We start from the raw sequence: 20324 nt of genomic DNA, 5'->3' as shown, positions 1-20324 counted from the left end.
ACACTGACCAAAACACACCTATTCAGACTGGCTTTGAATGTGTGAATTGTGTTGCTGTTTTTATTTTATTTCCTTTGTATCACCACTGTAAAGTGTCTTTTAGCACCTGAAAAAGCACTTTGAAATTAAATGTATTATTATTAAATGTACTTAGTTACCAGAGCCATATAATAGAATATATGGCGCTGCTTTACACCACTGCTGTCTGCAACACCTGTCTCGGGGTCATAATGTCAGGTGTCAGAGGCTGTGGGCTCTAGCGCCCCCTGCTGGTAAGACCGCGGACCTGCGGGTGTGAGTGCATGAGGACAGTTGAAGATGGCGACTGGAGTCCTTCACAGAGTTTGCGGGGGCCTGGGTCGGGCTAAAAACAGGGCCCCGACAGCGGGACAGCTCGTCGTGTTGAGCAGGTAAGGCAGTCTTCAGTGTTCATGTTCAGTCGTCGTCTCTGGAGTGTCTGTAGTCAGCTGTCGACTCATTTATTTCTCTAGTTTTCTCCTGTGGTGGCGACGATGAGCTCGGGCAAGCTAGCGCGTTAGCCAGTCCTCTGTGGCCTTCAGCTGGGACTCAGGATAGCTGCAACACCTTTTTTAAATAGTTAATACCGGGATATTTAAGGCGAAAACTGTGTGTGTTTGCAGGTGAAGGGGAAATAATACAAGTTTCTGTCATATTTTGTTATTTAGAATATCAAACGCTCAAGGTCAATTTGGTAGTTGGTTGTAAACATGAGATGTTTCTGCCTCACTAGTCTGTAAACAGTGTGTAGTGCTTATAAATACAATAAACAAAGGCTCAATGCAAGCTCTTTGCAATGACGTTAATGCAAATACTGTGCCAGTGATTGTCATGCATTTTAGATTTGAGTAGCATCAAAACTAGGAAATGTTTTGTTTGCACAACGCCCAATTTGAGATTAGTGTATATTTGATAGTTGGAGTACTATTAATACATTACTTTCTACATCCCTTCCATGTTGCAGCTGGTATAGGTGAAGCTTTATATATGCTGTTTTTCAATTCCCTTGTGTTAAAAGTTGCTATATAAATAAACGTGCCTTGCCTTGCTGTGGGCTTGTGAATTCCAATCAAAAGAGTCTGGTTTTATTTGAGCCTATAACGACACATCATATTTGTAGGTTATATTGTGTAGTATTAGTATACATTTGCAAAGTAACTCATAACTAAAAGTATCACACAAATGTAGTGAAGTAAAGAGTACAATATTTCCCTCTGAGATGTTGAGAATAATTATAATGTAGCAGAAAATGGAAATACCTCAAATTGAATTTATGTACTCTACCTAAATGTATTTACTTTCCTGGTGGATACTCTTGCATGTCGGCTCGGCTAAAATAACATGTTTATGTGAGTGCAAATCTAGCATGCGATCCAATATGTAATCCCGTTGTTCATCATGGCTCATCTGTGTTTGCAGGGGATTTGAAACGTCAAGCAGCAGAAACAGTCAGGACAGCTGGTTTAAATCACTGTTTGTGAGGAAAGTGGATCCCAGGAAAGATGCACATGCTAACCTACTGACCAAAAATGAGGAAAGCAACCTGTACAAAATTCAGTGTAAGTTCACTTAACAGTATTTGCACTTAATAAAAACACATTATCCTGAAGTAACAATGACATTATTCTTAATGATGTTCTTTTTTTCAGTCCATAATGTCAAGCCAGAGTGCCTGGATGCATACAATAAACTCTGGTGAGTGTTATTTTCCTATATAAGCTGCATACTGTCAATAGCTGTACTTACACAAAAGTGGTGACAGCAATAGTAATACTAGGACCGGGACAACCTAGTACACTGTTTTAAAAATAACTCTGAGCAGTCTATTCCTGTAGTGATTGACAAGCTGGCATGACTTCAGTTCTTTAAAGACCAACCTTGCTCATGCCTTAGATGAGTGGAGGCCGTCTTCTTGTTGGAGGCTAATTTTAGACTTGTGACATTAAACAGAGGTCACATGACCAGATAAACATGGGATTGTTATTCAAATTATGTTATTTAAAATAGTGTTGCCTTCAGTTAAGCTGTATTTCAGTATTTGTTGGTGTTTCTCATTCCTTACAGTGAGGAGGTTTTGCCCTCCATCCACGCTGATAAGTACTACCCCTGTGAGCTGGTGGGCACCTGGAACACCTGGTATGGAGAACAAGACCAGGCTGGTAGGAATATTAATATCAACACACAGAGATCTGCAGTGCCACATGTCTGTGGTCTGCACAGTACAGATCAGCCGGCATGTCACACTGCAGATCCACACTCTTGAATGCATGTATGTATGTATGTTTACTGTCATGTTGTTTTTAAACATAGACGCAATAGTACCTCCTCATTCCTCTTTTCCAGGTTCTCAATTTCGTACTCTTCTCATTCTACAACTCAATTATTTGTACAATGAAATATTGAATTATTGGCTTGGTGGTACTTAAAAATCTGAATGGCAAATAATTCAGTCCATTATTTGTCATTCGTGTATATGACCTGTACAGATGGACAAACAGTATTTTTAATTTGGTGTAGTCTTAACGGCTAATGATCTTTCATTATTAGAATGGAGTTTGTTTTAATCTGATGGGAATATATGGCATTTTCACCAACATGTACAGTTCAGAACCCTCCTGACCTGTATAGTTTTAACCCTTCACAAAGGCAGAGGAACTATGTCAAAGGTTACATGTTTTATAGCTGGAGGAATATGATTGTAATAATATCATGTAATGATGCTTTGAACCAGTTGACTGTTTCTTTAGATTTTGCCATTTTGCACCCATTATATATATATTTTTCTACCCTTTTCCCCAGTTCATCTGTGGCGTTACAGAGGTGGATATCCGGCTCTGACGGATGTGATGAGCAAGCTGAAGCAGAACAAGGTAATCATCCTGATGCATCTAGTCTGTGTCCACCCTCTTTAGTGTTCTAATAATGTGCTAATAACCCAGTGTAGCCATCAGTCGAAGTAAAGCTTATTGATCGGTGTCTGTTCGTTGTCAGGAGTTCACAGAGTACAGGAAGGAGCGGGGCAAGATGCTGATGTCTCGCAGGAACCAGCTTCTACTGGAGTTCAGCTTCTGGAACGAGCCCGTCCCCCGGGAGGGCCCCAACATCTACGAGCTGCGGTCCTACCAGCTCAGGGTGGGTAACACACCGGAGAGCTCAGCAGGGCTTTAGTTGTGCTAAAGATGTCGTGATGGAGAGTTTTAAAGTGTGATTCCAGTCTGACCTGATGTTATATATTTCTGTTTTGACAGACAGAAAAATAATCGGCAACTATTTTGATACTTGATTATTCCTTATTTAGTCATTTTTCATGCAGAATTTTTCAGGAAAATCCCGTTTTCAGGCTTATTAATGTTCTGCTTTTATTAGACTAAATAACTTTAGGTTTTCCACTGACAAATCAAACATTTAAAGACTTCCCTTTTCATTTTTTGAAGCTGGGATGGACATTGTATAATATATTCTGACATTTTACAGACTAAACAATTAAACGTGAAAATAATTTGCAAAGAAAAAGAAAAAATATTAATTCCAACAGGAGAGTAATTACTTGTATTAAAGAACTGACATGAAATACAGCGCCTGTTGTGTGTGTGCAGAGTAGAAAGAAAGAACAGTGGTATTTTCAACTGAAAGATTGCTTTTTTACAAAGGTTTGAATTATTATTAAAATGACTTTTAATAACCAGTGTGTTGACAGTTGCCTTAACACTCAATTGTTACATGATCACCACTAGAAGCTTCTCGTGGACTTAACATCACTTCTGTAAATCATGTAGTGTCTTCAGCATTTAGGATGACAGCGGTGATTAAAGAGTCCGCATTTGTGCTATCTGTAACTTATTTTCTACGCATCCATTCAAATGAAATCAAGTGTGTCAACGGTTATATCGAAGGCAGTCTTGACTCGCATTATGTTCGACACACATCACGCCCTGCAGATTAAGTCCTTTCTCCTGATCTGCCAGCAATAACTTTAGGTCGGCACTCCCTGTCATGTGGTGAATGCAAGCTATTATCCCTCATCACTGACTGGGATTACATCTGAGGAACAGCAGGGCGTTTGTTTGCTTAAGCTCCAAAATATGATTGAAGAAGCCTTTGGGTGGAGTTGCTGTTGCAGCTTATCTTCACAATGATGAAATACCTTTGATACATCTTTACCATTTGTCTGTAGTAATGGGCATGCTCAGGGGCCTCATTTATAAAGGGATACACGCTCAAAAAATGTCGACCGCCAGTTTTGACACAATGTTTGCGATTTATAAAATACTAACTTGACGGGAAAACGTGCGGTCCTCCACGCAAACTCTAACTCATGCGTACGCACTAAGCACAAAAACGGGAGAGACGAGAAACTGCGATACCGTTGGCAGAAGGAAGAATGGAGAGAAATATGTGGAAATAATACCAAAAATAAAACGTTACCTCTCATTTATCATATATGAAGAATTCATTTTTTCAAACATTGATCAAAGCCAATCTTAAAATGATTTAACAAACGCCTGTTTGAGACTCCTCAGTGCACACAAAAACATAACTTGGAGAAATAAATAAATACGGATATGTTATTTAAAACCACCTGGAATATGTTGTGTTAATGTGATGAAATGTTTTCTCATAATTGATGCGGTAAGCAGGAAGACAGAATTACGTCTAAACTGACGCCGTTTTGCATTTCTATAGGTTGTATACGAGCATGGTTTTATATATCATGTTTAATCGTGTTTGATAAGTCGATCGTAAAACACAGGAGCTATGGAAACTAAGAGCACCATGTGTGGTAAATTGTACAGCTAATATAACACAACACATTAGTTGTATTTCCTTTAACTGGTGGATATAGATTTGCGGCTGAGGAAGGCTGTGTATTTTTGTTGTCATTAACTTTTTTCGGACCACTTATTTATTTATTTTGGTGACGATCCGACCTCCATGCTGCTACTCTGGTTCAAACTGCATCCACCAAACAATATGATTTATCTCCACCTCCCCAAAATAACCAAAATCTGACACGGTGTGAGATGTCTTTTTTAGCTGTTCTGCCGTCATTTCCTGCTATCTTCTCCATGCAGTCAGTCAAAATGAATGAATGAATGGGCGTTTCTTTGACTATTTATAGGCAAATATGGGCGTTACGTGAAGCCCGCAAAAGCTGCACCGCATTTCGAGTCGGTTGTGATTTATAAAGGGAAACCGGCGTAAGAAGTGCCGTACGCACTTTCCTCTCGGGTACGCAATGTTTGGTGAATCGGAAAGTGGCGGAAAATGTATGGACCTATTTTTCGGATTTCTACTACGTAAGCAACCTTCCCACGTCAATCCTACGCACGGCGTTATACATGAGGCCCCTGGAGATCAGACGCAGGTGGGACATCAATTTGTACTTTGGAAAGTTGATGAATTGTAATAAAGAATATTGTGTTTTCTTTCTTTCAGCCAGGAACCATGATCGAGTGGGGTAATTACTGGTAAGGCAGCTTGAATTCAATTTGATACACTGAACTGTAGTCACAGAGCAGTTGCACTACATGCACAACCTTCCTCATTAATACAAGATATTCCACAGGGAGGCACCATTTTGAAGACGAACTGTCATGCTTTCAAGCCAATATTTAAATACAGGTGGAGTTCTCTGTACACTACGGTTCAGAATAATGATCATTTTCTCGAGCAGACCAAAAGGTCAACATTCATCAGTTCTAGCAGTGCGGCTGATTGCAATTGATTTAAATGAAGACGTGAACTTTCTGAACACGCCTTAGTTTTCATTTTTTACTAGCTGATTGGACCACTATTGAGTTTTCTCTTGGTCTTTGTACTTTTCAGACTGCCTTGCTTTCTAAACCTACTTCATTATATTTCAAAGCCTGTTTTGCACAGTTGTGCCAGTCCATGTCAAATCTTCTGCACCTTTTTCCAGTTAGCACATTTAAGAATAATTCTTTACTTATGTCTGTGTGATTTCACATGTTAACTTAACTTGAACCACTTTAATAACACCCAGCCTTTTCTGCTCTGAGGCTTTACTCTGCCTTTCATTCTATTACAGCACATTTAAATGACCATAAGACAAGAGATCAAGCTGGGACATGGTCATATTTTCCTAAAGCTACTATTCTTGTAATTATTTATCCAGGCTGCATTTGAATAAACCCCTATAGTCAAGAAGATGTCATTAAAGCAATTTTAATATAATTTGTGTAGTTTAAATGTCTTAAGGAATGGAAACTTTAAAGTTTTGTATCCAGACCATCATTATGATTTAAATAAGTGTATGTTTGCTTGGGGGGAAAATCGATTTTAAAATATTCAACTCACACCAGAGCAGTCATTTCACATGGAATTGGCCAACGTTAAGATTTAAAAAAGATGTGATGTTGCAATGGATAATCACAGCTAAGGAAAACGATTGTCATGTACTATACGTTAGCAAAAGTGGCTCAAAAATAATAATAATAATAAAAAACAGACCATAATGCATTCAAAGATGGCGTGGGATACCAAATGTCTCTTGCCGGTCTGCTGTTGTCATGCCAGATGTAGCCTTGACATTCTTTTTCTGACTGGAGTTGTTTTTGTCTGCAGGGCCAGAGCCATCGGATATCGCCAGCACAACAGTGAGGCTGTGGGGGGGTTCTTCTCACAGATCGGAAACCTCTACATGGTTCATCACCTCTGGGGTACGGACGCACCCCAGCTTGAGGGGGGATTACACACCGACAGTGTCAGAGTAGACAATCAAGCCAATCCGGAAATCTTTAGTTCCAAAGAAAATCAAGTTTTGACAACGACTGACAAAGAAATAGTTCTATATTATTGTAAATAATTTGAGTCAAAGGCAACTTTATTGTCAAATGTCTGTTTGTGTTACACAGACAGGGGGTTTGAGTTTGTTTGGAGCACAAAAATATTTTCGAACCTGGTCAACTTTCATTTATTTATTAACTCTACTGCACTCATTTATATTCTTTAACATTGTATCTTTAATGACTTAATTTAGTTTAAACTGGTTCAGTTGTAGTGAAGAACCATGTTATAAATATCACTCCATTCAGCAGTTTCTCAGCAGAGTTGTAGTCCCTTGTTTCGTTTTTAAGAAAAATCTGTTCAAATTTAACAATTTAAAAAAAATGAGTAGATGAATCTATAAAATACTCCTTAATCCTTAATAACTGCAACAGACTTTACAGTGACTATAAGCGCTCATCAGTGCTATAATGTGTGGTTTGTTGCAGCTTACAAGGACCTTCAGACCAGAGAAGAGACGAGGAACGGCGCCTGGCAGCAGGAGGGCTGGGACGAGGTGGTATATTACACAGGTGAGCACAAAGAAATAGGTTTCTAAACACAAAGTGGTGAGGAAATGTCATATTGTATGTCTGTAGCTTTTATTTCACATGTTTTAAGGCTGTCTTGAGTGAAAAAACATGTTGACTTGGTAGATTATGCTGAGCCTGATCAATATCACATGACCTTTAAACAGTTGATCTTTTAAAAAATGTTGTAAGGCATTGAATTAATGAATTGGAAAATATGGTCATTTGTTACCATTTCTAAATCTTTCAAATGTTTTAAAAGACATGGAAAGTGGGATGAATAGTTGTTTTGTTACAATATAAAGAGAACACTAACATCTATTTAAAACTGATTGATTTACCAAGTGCATTCCAAGTTGTGTTTAATCTAACTTGCTTTTATGTGGCCTTGTTTAAACGATGTGGACACTGATTTAAATCTTATCACCTTTCTCCAGTTCCTCTCATTCAACACATGGATTCCAGGATTATGATCCCGACTAAGGCTTCCCCGTTGAAGTAAAGTGAGCTGGAAGCTGAAATCCAGGGGCACCCCCCCCCCCTCCCCCTCCCCCTCCCCCTTTGAATGTTACATCCATCCAGAGCATCACTATCGTGGTTTCCATCTCCCGTCAGTGCTGCCGAACAACGTCCCTTCTCTTCTCCCTCCTTTGTTACTTCAAAATGTCACCAGGACAGAGGAGGCAACAATGCCCACCATTTATCAGCTGTTGAAATATTCAAAACTACTGACGGATGCACAACATCCCTTTTTTTTTTTTTTAGTTCAGGTGCAGGGTGAGTACATTTGGCTGATTTAAACCTCCTGATGCTCACGATGTCCAAAGTCTGGTGCCACATTAAATCTGGGCCGTGCAGAGAGCTCATCTCTAAGTTTAGAAACAACCAAAGTTACTTGAAAAGACGTGCAGCTGTGTTGACAGATAGAAAAAATAGTGTTGCTGAAGCTCACTGCACAATGCAGGAGCTATTTATTTATTTAATGTAAATTTGGAGCGGTTATATTGGCGTGCTGGGGAGTGGCACTTTGACATTGCAGAGTGAAGTGAAAACGTCTTCATCTTTCAAGAAAACTGTATTTGTTGCATATCATGATAAAACTAAAGTATAAAATTGTGTAACATGTACGTTAATTGAGGTCCTAATATTCAAAAAAAAAAAATGGTAAACTACTCCTTTCTGTTGCCTCTTTGTATGTTCCTAGGTTGTCTGTTATGGTAATGTTTCATGGTGCTGTGTTTGTAGCTACTGCTTTTTTCACGTGAAGACAGCATGCCAGGTTTCAGAAACAGTTTTTATCCAACAAGTTTAATACACTCATAAAACAAATCTATCAGTGGCCGAGGTACTCTAGCTGCTGCTTATTGTAATATCAGATGTTATTGTTAAAGGAAGCATGTTTATCTTGTCTTTTGTTCATCAGTCACAGGAAACAGTGTAGAGGGAAAAGACGAGAAGGCCAAAACAGAATAAAGCAGTTTCAACAATGTTTTTGACAAGATGTTCTCATTTTTAATACTGATGTTCTTTACAGGACTCATTGACGTAGTGTAGTTACAGCTCGTTATATTCATACTGAACTAAAACATTTCTATTACTCATTGCGCATTTCATAAAATGCACGAGTTGTGAATGCAAAAAGTGCATGACAAGATATGTTTACCTTCACATAAAAAGTGCTAGGTTAATCCTTTAGTAACTAGTACAAATCAATAGGGCAGCATCCCTATGAAGGAAAAACTGGACTTTCTCGTGTAAACATTTTCAGTCAATATAAAAATCTATCGAGTAGAAGGAAACGTGTGCACGGGATAAAACCAACAGAAGAGCACCCTTGGGTGCAAATAAAAAAAGTTTAAATGACTTACAGTACTCTTTTTAGCTTGTTTAAATATTTTCTAGTTCCTTCAGCAGCTCCCTAAAACTTGTCACGTACCACAAGGACTTCTCCTTAACCTGCGGCCTGATGACATTACCACCAAATCCAATGAAGGCGTCCTGAGGACGAAAGAGAACACTAGTCACAATGTGTTACAAAATATCAAGCAGGCACTTGCACACAAATGAAACTATGGAGAGTTTTCACTTACAGCAGGAGGGCATGCCTCTAGATCTGTGGCCCCATCTCCGATCATCACCACATTCTCGAAACCATTTTGTTCCTTCAACATACTGATGACTTTCCCTTTTCCACCACCCTCAGCAGTGGGCTGGCTCTCATCAAAGCCAGCATACTCTCCTAAAAAACACATGATTTAATTTAGTAACTTAAAGTGATTCCCCTATAACAAGCTGACAGGTGTATACTGACACAGGTTGAGTCAAATTTGAAATGGCAACCACTTTTATCAAGGCCGATACCTTTTGGATAGAGTGGTAATCGTTATTTCAAACAGGTCCTCTTCAAGACTGATACAAAAACAATGCTCCGCCCTTATGAAAAACAAGAAAAGTCAGCTATTACCATTGAAGTAGAACTTGAGCCGGTTGGCGTAAACATGATGAAGAGGAATGTTTAGCTGAGTGGCCACGTGTTCAACGATGCAGCGGAAGCCCCCTGAGATGAGGTACACCTTGATGCCACGCTGGTGCAGGCGGTCTACAAGCTCACTGGGGGAAGATGTATGGACATTTGTCAAAACACAAATTAGAAGGATGGAGTGTTCATAGGTATTAACAGACTTTTTTAAAAAGATAAACAGTAGCAGGTATCCCTTGAAAAAGAGATCAATGATCTCAAGGGATACACCTGGGTAAATAAAGGCTTGAAATGAAACAAGATTTCCTTTTTAAGTTCCTAACCTGTAATTTCCATAGCGTTGACCTAAACAAATCTAACATACATTATTATTATTATGTGCTGATACAACAAATAAAAATAGTTCCGTCTCTCTAAATGTTTGCATGTTTTAATACAGTACATACAAAAATGTACTCTTGTTGTCTTCCTCTATCTGATCCAGTCAACTAAAACAATTTGCCTTGATATACATGTTGTGCATCCCTTGTTTTTGTACACTTTAGAACAATAGGCAGTAGTAAAACCTAATTTACATCAACAGTGGCCAGACAGTTTAGGAAATTAACCACTTAGACACATCAACGAGTTGTTAAGTAGGTAAAGCAAGCACAAATGCATGTGCACAAAGGAGCAGAAAAGAGTTGAAATGTTAACACATGACATTAGTTTGCATAAACTCCCACTTAACTGTCGGCCATGTCAGCCACCGTGGTCGTTAAATACATACAGACAGCCCACCATGACCCAAGATCACATTTCTGTGTAAGAAGGTCAACTTTTTCACGTATAAAGCCCTTTAAGGTATGCTTGTTTCAACCCCCTATATACATAGTCAAAAAGTACTGAGACCTTATTAAGAGAGAGTTGTTTACCATAGATTAGGAAAATGTATATTTAATGTACATTAAAACTTCACACACTCACCTTATACCTGGAGTCAGCTGGGGTGGATGGTCTGTTAACAGTTTGTTCACTTGTTCTCTTGAACATCGGATGATGGATAGACGCTCAATCAGGGCTGTTTTGAATGACATTGAGCCGCCCATAGCTTTGCGGGTCCTAAAATGTGAAAGAAGCAATATATTTGCATAATTATTTAAATAAATACAGTTATAATCTCAATTTTGGGGCACTTTTCAGTGCACATTAAAGTTATGTTGACAGCATTTATACACATACATTTCAGTGACTGCATCCCCCACACCGCAAAATTTGGCAAGTTCATCTATGCCTTCTTCTTTGATGACTGTGCTGTCCACGTCGAAACAGACAGCATCTGCTCTCCGGAAGACTTCCTTCATATCTGAAAGTGTTGCCATTGTGCTGAAAAATGAATACAACATGTGAGACATATTTTAAAAAACACAGCAGGAGTATCAGTACTCTGATGGCATAGTTGTGTCAGGCTATTTTAGGAAGTCATCTGAGGGGGAAACTAATGTCATTAGCAGGGGCCTGAGCTGAGTTAGTTGGTTCAACACAAGGTCGGAGATTTCCCCCGCAGCTGCATGACTGGTATTGTTAAACTAAGCCCTTTATGCATTGGATGTTTTCTATCCAGTGAAGCAGCAAACCCATCCATTGATTGAAATACCTATGTGCAAACGTTTCTGCATCGAAGGATCTCAAATAAAACACGTGTTCCATCAACAATGAGTTACGGCTGGGCAGTCTGTCTGCCTAAACAAACTATACCACAGGCTGTTATGGACATCCTTTGCACAGATTGCATCACCCGAGCCAGGCACACTACAAAGAACCGAGCGATATAAAACCTACCTACATACATACATTCTTCAAACATGCAATTGGCTTGTTTTGCGTAAAAATAACTTGCGACTTGCATAAAAAGTCCTCACGCATTTAAGTAACGCACAACAGATATTCATACATCCATGATTCAGAAACGTTACCGGTCTGTGAACACACAAGCACTTAGCGGTGACCGTACACTACTCAAGCTGCAGCACTAATGTATGATTGAAAAATATATGTTTAAAACACTTTTAAAAAGTAGTGTCGTACTTACTGTTGGGAGCAGCGTTGGTAAGGCACTAACAGCAGCTTCAGCATTAGCCAATCCTTCAATGGGCTCAGCGATGAGGAACAGACGAGGAAGGACAATGCGAACTCCACCAATCAGAGGGAAGCCGGAGAAGGACCGCCCACTTTGGTTGGCACGGTTACATGACGACAGCAACGGTCAACTGACGACTTATTTGATAAACACAGTGAATGTGTGCATTTCACTGTGTGTAGTGACATGACATCTAATGGGTGGAAGATACATCTATTAAGTACTAATACCAGTATAGAAACACTTTTTTACAAGTTAAAGTCCTGGATTCAAAACATGACTGAAGAAAAAGGGAAATATGTGTAGTAAATTAGTAGGCCTTCCATGGTTTGTCCTTTGGAGACACATGTAGGCTATTAGCCTATTAGGCCCTTTACTTGTTAATTGTTAAAACGCGTTGTTATTTGTTATATATTCAATGCTGTGAGATAAATGTGGTGGAGTAAAAAGTTACCCACAATTTCCTCTCTGAAATGTAGTCAAGAAATGGCACTTAAAGGAAAGGCTTAAATAAACTAGCCCAATAATGTATCAACTAAGTAGGCCTACTGTAGTTAATGTGCTTTACCAGTATGTTTTTGCCTGATCCCCTTTATTTGTTATACATATTAATTTACATTGTTTCATTGACAAAAATCTGCTTGTATACAATAGTTGTGCATAAAGAAATTGTATTGATACGGGGGTCGACCCCATAGTAACCGATTCAGGCCTGATTTATAACGCCTCATTGACTCAGAGCCTGGGTGTCAGCCAAGTATCCGCAGCAGACTCCTGGTGAATAAGATATCTACAGCACACATCCTTTTAAAAACGTTTAAATCATTTGGAGATTAAGTGTAGCTTACTCATGAGGATGCATGCCTTTATGATTCACAAAAGTTGTACTGCAACATGTCGCTGTCCAACACTTTTTTTGCTTTCAACCCACAGAGTAGATTCAATTACTGTTAAATTAACCGAACACCTGGTAAAGGTCATTTTAAAGAAGATATTGCATTTTTATATTTGATACTTGTTTAGGGTATTGTATCTGTATGTTTGTGTCATCTTGTGAAGATGACTGAAAATTACATAAAACTTAAATATATATATATATTATATATATATTATGTACAGTCTATTGTTTAAACAAAACAACTCTGGTTAAAAAAAAGGACTAAACATGTTGATGTTTTATATGATTACTACCCGCAGGAAACCATAGCACATGTATAAAGTTATCCTAAAAGCAAAGGGGCCATCCTGGGTGGCATCAGGCTCATAACTCTTTTCTAGTTGTTAAGCCCCAAAGCCCCCCTCGGCGGGGGCTTTTTTTTTTTTTTTGTACGACACTGTGTCAGGGCATCTTAATATTTAAGAACCGATTAATGTGTTATACCAGATTAACGGGAAGAATCTCAGCTAACTGACGATACAAACCATTTTTACCAAAACAAAACACAAGTCTCATAAGAAGCATCTAAATGACCCCTGAGCGAAAATGCTAACGCACTTTGGCACAGAACTCAAGATAAAAGATACCCTTATTACTTATCGTAGCTGCACATACAAGATATCCGATTAAAGCTGAGGTTCCACAGATTATTTAAGTATATATATCTTCACTGAGTGATCCGAACTCTTGACAGGGGAAGCAAACACAGACATCAGAACACGTACCTTTACGTAGCTTTTACGGGAGATCGTCTCACCGTAGCTGTCAATCTGATCAAAAGACTTGTTCAATGGCATTAAAACAAGAAAAAACGCGGCTGAATCGGTTAATCCATAGGTTGATAATGTTTCTGGGTGATCATTTTTTAAATTTATAATCCATAATTCCATTTTTATGTAAAAATCGGAGAGTAAAAGTTAGCTGCTAATGGTAGCCACCAGAATTATCGCAGCTTCCGGTCTTGGCTATGCGGCAGTCTCAAACACACACATTACCAAATAAGGAGTATGTGGGAGTTCCCCTCGATTCCATTGGCTCTGACGGTTAGAAAGATATGTCAATCAGCAAAATCGACCAAGGGGGCCAGAGATATGGAAAATCCACCCAAATGACCCCAGAAGTGTTTTTTTTTGTTGCTAAATCTCTCTATGTAGCATTTCCCTCCGAATAATGGTCAGTGTTTCCCCTAGGTTTACTGCCTTGGCAGGGTGCTGCTCGGGTACCCCGAAAAAATGTTTCGGGGCACCCAGATTTTTTTTATCCTCTGGAACAGAGAGAGGAGCTGTGGATTATTGTTATTGATATCGTACAGTAACAAAGTATTTGTACATTAAAAAGTAATAAAGTACAGTGTTACACTGTACTTTATTACTTTAATTCAAACTGTATTCCCTTCTTATCATGTAGCCTACACTTCTTCCTTTCATTGATACATTTAAATCACCTGACTACAGCATATAACATACCTGCTGCAACCCTGTGCGCGGCCGTCTACACTACAGGCATGAAAAAATCTTGAAGCTGGGCGTGTCTGAAGCTTGGCGATTTTTTGCGAGCAACCAATCACATGAATCTCCCTCCCCCGACATACAAAGCAATAGCAATGTTAAAACGAAGTAAACTGGATTTAAACTCTCCAAACAGGTGAAAAAACTATCCGTTTCACCCACTGTCTCTGCCACCTCCCTCCATGCCTGGTTCCTCCGGTTTGTATCCCGGTAAATAGTTCCGGTCTTAAAGAACCGGGTGATTTGCTACCGTAATATCTCGTTTGGAATATGAGGAAATTAACTGCGGTCTGGCTCTCCCAGCTTGCACGCGGTTTGATTGGCTGCGCTTGCACTGGCGGGATTTGCATAAACGGGATTTGATTGGCTGATGCCAAGCATCGAGCCTCAAAAGTTGAACATTGTTCAACTTTTGATGCCGATAGATGCTCGTGACGGTACGTCTACACTACAGGCATCAAAAAATGCTTTCAACGCTTCGCCCATTCACTTGAATGGGGTGACGTAGAAGATTTTGAATCATGGCATGGCTTTGCAAGCATCACGAGCATCTATCGGCATCAAAAATACACATTTAAAACTTTTTTCTGTATTTGGATTTTATTTACATTTATATGAAACGGAACACATTTGTGTGTGCATTGAAAAACACAAGTGTGGATCCGGAAATACAAGTGTGAATCCTTTTGCGGATCATGAAATACAAGTGTGAATCCTTCTGTGTGCATGTGTGTATTACATAGGTGTATTATTATGAGACTGTTCTGAGCCCATAATTATGGTGTTTTAACCATAGCTTTAACAGACTGTGGTTCCCAGCTCACCCTCCAGTCCAGACGGGGCGGTAATGAGCTGTGCTGTTGTTATAAAGCCCAAACCGCAAAGGCGCAAACATACCGGAAGGAAAAGACGAAGAAAACCAGCCGCAGCACCAGCACAAGTGGCAGCCTGGCAGCTCATTGACTCTTGTGAACCCGAGATGTCGCTCTTTATCTTCTTGGGTTACTTACAACTTGAACAATGGTGTAGATGGAAGAATATCAAAGAGAAGATGCAACTCTGCACAGGTAATTCTATCCATCTTATTCTGGTAAAGTATTTTGGCTGACCATGTGGAAAGCATGCGGTGCATGGTCGTGTGCTAACGATAACCACGTGGATTGAACCTGGATGTCTGCTGGGAAAAGTTGTATATTTCGATTTTAGCAACGTAAAATACTCTTAATAATACGATACTAAAACACTCATTCGGAAAAATATTGAGCCTCATTGTGAAAGATGGGTCCAGAGAGTTGTTATGTCGTTATTATGTTTCAAACTTGCATATGACATTTAGAGAACAAACGTTGGTGTGTATACAAAATGTTGATGGAAGGTTGAACATTAAAAGGTTTTTTGTGTAATCGTTTCACAGGATCCATGGGAGGAGAAGGCCTGAGCTGAGTCACCATAAAGGAGGCCATGCCTTAAACACCATGCGGCAGAGGTGAGGAGGAGCAGATGTATAGGCCTACAGTTTTTTTAAATTATTTATACACCTGTCAAGTGTACCATTTGAAGACAGCCAAATGAATAACACAGCAAGACCATATTGTATAAAATGTAATTTGAATTCAAGTATTTTGTGAATTTCTTAAGGGCTTTACACAAAAGATAGTTGGAAGACATGTAGCACGTTGAATTTAATTTTTACAGGATCAATTTCTCTGAGCTTACTGAGGATATGTGTTTTCCTACAGATGCCTTGTCTGAAGATGGGATTGTTGATCCGTATGTCACCAAGAGCAGAGACCTGCACAGGTAACTTGTTCCTATGAATACATTTATGAGTTGAAAGCATGGACGAATTCTGTTTTACTCTTTAAATAGTAAATGCAGTCAGACACCATGCGAAAGTATTGTTTTCACACACTGACTTAACAACAGGATAAGAATGCTAACTATGGCGCTTATTCTAATGTCAGAGTGAATACAGAAACATATAGGTATTCAAATGTTAGAATTCCGATATCATTCTATTAAAGGTGGGGTAGGTAAGTTTGAGAAACCGGCTCGAGATACTCTTTTTGTTATATTCCATGGAATGCTCTTAACATCCTGATAGCAATGAATATCTTAAGTGCTTTGACAAAAATCCATTAAAAAAAAATGTCATCTGTGGAAGCCGTAGTACTGTAAAAAGCACAACCAATCATTTTAGCTGGCCGGGCTAAAATAACTGGATGGCCTACCTGCCTGTCAGCCTTCCATCAGTGCACAAACTTAGCTCGTGCCCTCATTGGTCATATGCACGTTTGTGTGTTGGAGGAGGGGCTCTGTAAGGAAGTGGCAGATTTTGTCCGGCTTTGTATTTTCAAATTCTAGCGCACTCGAGCTGGTTTCTCCAAAATTACCTACCCCACCTTTTAATGGAGTCGGCAACAAACCAAGTCCACTTGATAAATAATAAAAAAATAGATTTTATTTTATTTTTAGCATTTTATGAAGCTGTTTCTAGAATGTTTTTTTAAATTTTATTTGATCAATTAAATGATGAGCACTACTCTCTGTAGCAATCGTAGGTAGAACTTAGTCATTTACAGAGCTAGGGGATATAGTTAGAGAGAAACTCACTGATATTGATGTTAAATACACAATTTAAAAAACGTGGGTATAATCCATATACAATCTATGGTATAATCCCATTCCTCCAGCTCAATATATTACAATGTCCATATCAAAAGATGTCCTAATAGTACATATGTGTGAGAATACCCTAATTTGTCAACAGAAAATGTATATCATAGTCCCTAATATCCCTTGTTCCTCTTCCAGCATTTCTTAGAAGGCGTGTTTGTGGAGGAGTGGAGTAATGCATGCAGCTGATCACCACAGCCCAATGAAACATGGCTGACGTCCGGATTGTGAAGGCCTGATGATGGTATGTTATGTAACGACAAAGTATAAATAAAAGTCACACTGAGGCATGGACGAATTCTGTTCCAGCTGTTCTGTGTTGGCTACAGTCAGACACCATGCAAAAGTATTTCTGACTTCTGCCTAATAACTGGGTGAGTGCTTCTCGGCCTCATCCAGCTGTGCAGGAAACAGTACAATTATAATCTTTGAAATACTAGATTCTGCTCTGCCAATATTCATGTTGGTGCTTTTCTGATATTTGATTTTCTATTTTAATTCTGCACAACAACCAGTCAAATATTTATAATTTCATGCTGTGATCGATATATTTCTGAATGGTTTTGCTTCCTTCTACCCACAGCTTCACAAGGAAAAAGAAGTGTCATGCTAAAAGCTAACACAATCGTGACTGAAGTTGTCTTTCAATCTGAAGGTTGTCAGTTTGATCCCAGCCCTGTGCAATCGATGGATCCTGAAACAGTGAATGTGTGACTTTGTAAAGACTTGATTCAAAATGGATACAGTCCATTTAACATGCATGTCACTTTTCTGTTTTTCTAATAAACTGGTCTTGTGTATAACATTTGTCCTGGAGTCCTTGTTCAAAATACAATTCAGGTATCTTAAAGGTCCCATGTCATGCTTTTCTCTGGTTATTACCTGTCCCCTTGTGTGTTATGAAGGTTTTTATGCATGTAAACGGTCTGCAGAGTCAAAAACCCTGAAAGTACAGCCTGTAGCACAGGGGTGCCCAACTTTTTTTCTTTTTTTAACAGAGCTACTTTTAAAGTTGCCAGTCTGCCGAGATCTACCAGTCCAAATAGAGGCGTAGCCATTACTGACAGCCTAATACCAGGTAAATACACACTTCTACTTGTATAAAACGGACCTTTGTACGATTAATACTGCAGATCCTTTCTTACCTCTTTCTAATCTACACACACACGTATTTAACTGAAGTTACACAACACGTCACATATTACAGTGGGTAATGTTTTCAAGAAACATTGAACAGTGCTGCCACATGACACAGGAAAAAAAAGAAAAGAGACTGAACCCTTTCTTTGCCATTATATAAAAATAGTGTTGCTACAAAAGTATAAATTAGGCTTACTAATGACAACTCGGGTCTGAAGCTACACAGCAATCTACTGCCAAAGTGCAATTTTTTTAAAACAACAAAAACACAATTAATAGAATCAAACCTTTTTTTGTTGCATTTCAATAGAGTTTAAAAATAAATGCCTATAAAATAGGATGCAAGAAACACTAGTTAACCTGAAATGATAATAGACTATCGTTTTAAGTTTGCATTCTTATACCATTTTGTACAATAATTATAATGAATAAGTTCCAACAAATTAAAACTTACAGCTGATAAATAACGGTATCTAACTTGAGTTTTTATTATGTCAAAAACCTGTTGAAATGCTACTGTTTTTACTATCTCCAAAAAGCTTCCAGGAATGCTTCTTTCACAACTTCGCCGTCTTTGAAAGACTTCAGGCTTGTTTGAGACGCGTTGCGGCTCGCCTCGAAAGTAGACGAGAATAGCCGATCGCAGCCGGTGGAGGTCTCAAAAAGCTCGCCTGAAGTCGGACAGCTCCGAGTCGGCTTCTTCTACTTCTGCTGCTGCTGCTTTGCCTTCTTCTTCTTCTTCTCTCGGTTTTTTGACGGATTGCAAACAACTTTAAGGTGCATACCGCCACCTCCGGAGTCGGCTTGACTCGGTTTGCATTTATAAAGAATGCACACGTGTTTAATTGTTAATGTCAGATATGTACTAAGTAAATACATTTGTTCCTGTTCAAGATTAGATTCAACCTTATTGTTATTGCACAGATTACAGGTACTGAGACAACAAAATGCAGTTTAGCTTCTAACCAGGAGTGCAACAAGCAGTAAAGTGAAAAGTAATGTACACAATCTACAGAATAAAAGATGGGAGAAGTGGATGATGAATAAACAATGAGGGGTATGAATACACTAGATATACACAGCAGCCTGTGAGCAGTATGAACAGTGTGTATGAATATGCTAAGATATATAAAGTATAAAAACGGTAAGCACTGCAAGTATAGTATTTAACATATAGATATTAATTTCATGATGATAAACATTGTGGAACAATGATGAAAAATGTGAATGGAAGTGGCGACGTAAAACTGACACCAAACAACAAACTTTTGCCGAGCCAATTGGAGAGTTTCATCAGCAGCACGGGGTAAAAACCACCAATGAGCGCTCAGCTCGAGATACCAGCGAGTCGTTTCCCATCAAGCATTTCGCCTCCGCAGCCCGTGGAGAGGAACTGCGCCGCCTCGCCGTGCCTTGCTCTCAAGGCTGCGGGTGTCTTTGTCCCGCGAGATTTCAACGTCTCATGTGAGCGAGCCTCCAGAGTAAAACTCTAACACAGTAAATACCTCCCCAAAACGCCTCGTTGGAGATTTCTCATTTTCTTCCTTGGGTACTCTGACGTGTGAATACCCAGTAGCCACGCCCAGAGCTATGGCCGCACCCTCTGCCAGCCTTTCACGAAACAAAGCTTCCCAAAACCTTTCAGCGATTCATGCCGGATATGTACAGCGTAGGGCACTGAAGAGTGATGCTGTTCCTACTTTGTTTGGACCAGTGGGAGATTCGGTACACAACCTGTAAGTATTCATTGTTGGTGTATTTATGATGTTTAAAATAAACAAGGTATCTACCACGACTGTTTAAATGGGTAAAAGTTTTTCGGAGTACTTCGTTGGATTGCTCTCCGCAGACCCATGCTCACAGCGTTATAAACCTTTTTCTTACTCAATATCAAGCCACACTTATTGTTTTTACTTCGGCTGTGAGTGTTTGTGTTTGCTCAGGATGAGTTTCGTGTGTGTCTGTGTATGTGCGAGCCTGTCAGCTTCTCGACCAATCAGAGCACACTGGGCTCACAGGGAGGGGGGGGGGGGCAGGAGCTCCAACAAGCCGTTCAGGACAGAGAGTGAATACACATACTTTACAGAGATGCTGTATGAGAAACCAATGTGAGTTTGGAAAATTGCACAGT

The 20324-nt window shown here is 39.3% G+C and overlaps 2 protein-coding genes and 1 long non-coding RNA gene across 3 annotated transcripts; 2 read left to right on the top strand and 1 right to left on the bottom strand.

Annotated features, from left to right (window-relative positions):
* Positions 1-252: 252 nt before the first annotated feature.
* nipsnap2 (nipsnap homolog 2) lies at positions 253-8823 on the top strand. The gene is made up of 10 exons (XM_079679622.1): positions 253-410; positions 1438-1577; positions 1668-1713; positions 2083-2177; positions 2818-2888; positions 3010-3150; positions 5455-5486; positions 6604-6698; positions 7254-7337; positions 7772-8823. Exons 1-10 carry the CDS (start codon positions 319-321, stop codon positions 7834-7836), a joined length of 861 nt encoding a protein of 286 aa, XP_079535748.1. The 5' UTR covers positions 253-318; the 3' UTR covers positions 7837-8823.
* On the bottom strand, positions 8603-12043 carry psph (phosphoserine phosphatase). Its single transcript, XM_079679623.1, has 6 exons — positions 11885-12043; positions 11035-11178; positions 10780-10914; positions 9799-9944; positions 9425-9573; positions 8603-9332 (listed from the first exon to the last, which is right to left on the bottom strand). The coding sequence occupies exons 1-6, from the start codon at positions 11926-11928 to the stop codon at positions 9222-9224; spliced, it is 729 nt and encodes a 242-aa protein (XP_079535749.1). The 5' UTR covers positions 11929-12043; the 3' UTR covers positions 8603-9221.
* A 3213-nt stretch (positions 12044-15256) lies between these two features.
* LOC307035323 lies at positions 15257-17858 on the top strand. Its single transcript, XR_013807066.1, has 5 exons — positions 15257-15444; positions 15792-15863; positions 16117-16177; positions 17192-17297; positions 17637-17858. It is a non-coding gene; the product is annotated as an uncharacterized lncRNA (long non-coding RNA).
* Positions 17859-20324: the final 2466 nt, after the last annotated feature.

This window comes from Notothenia rossii (assembly GCF_949606895.1).
Source record: "Notothenia rossii genome assembly, chromosome: 4".
Classification (NCBI taxonomy): Eukaryota; Metazoa; Chordata; class Actinopteri; order Perciformes; family Nototheniidae; genus Notothenia; species Notothenia rossii.
Note: the sequence above shows the minus strand (reverse complement) of the source record. Positions and strands in the feature narration are given on the sequence as shown.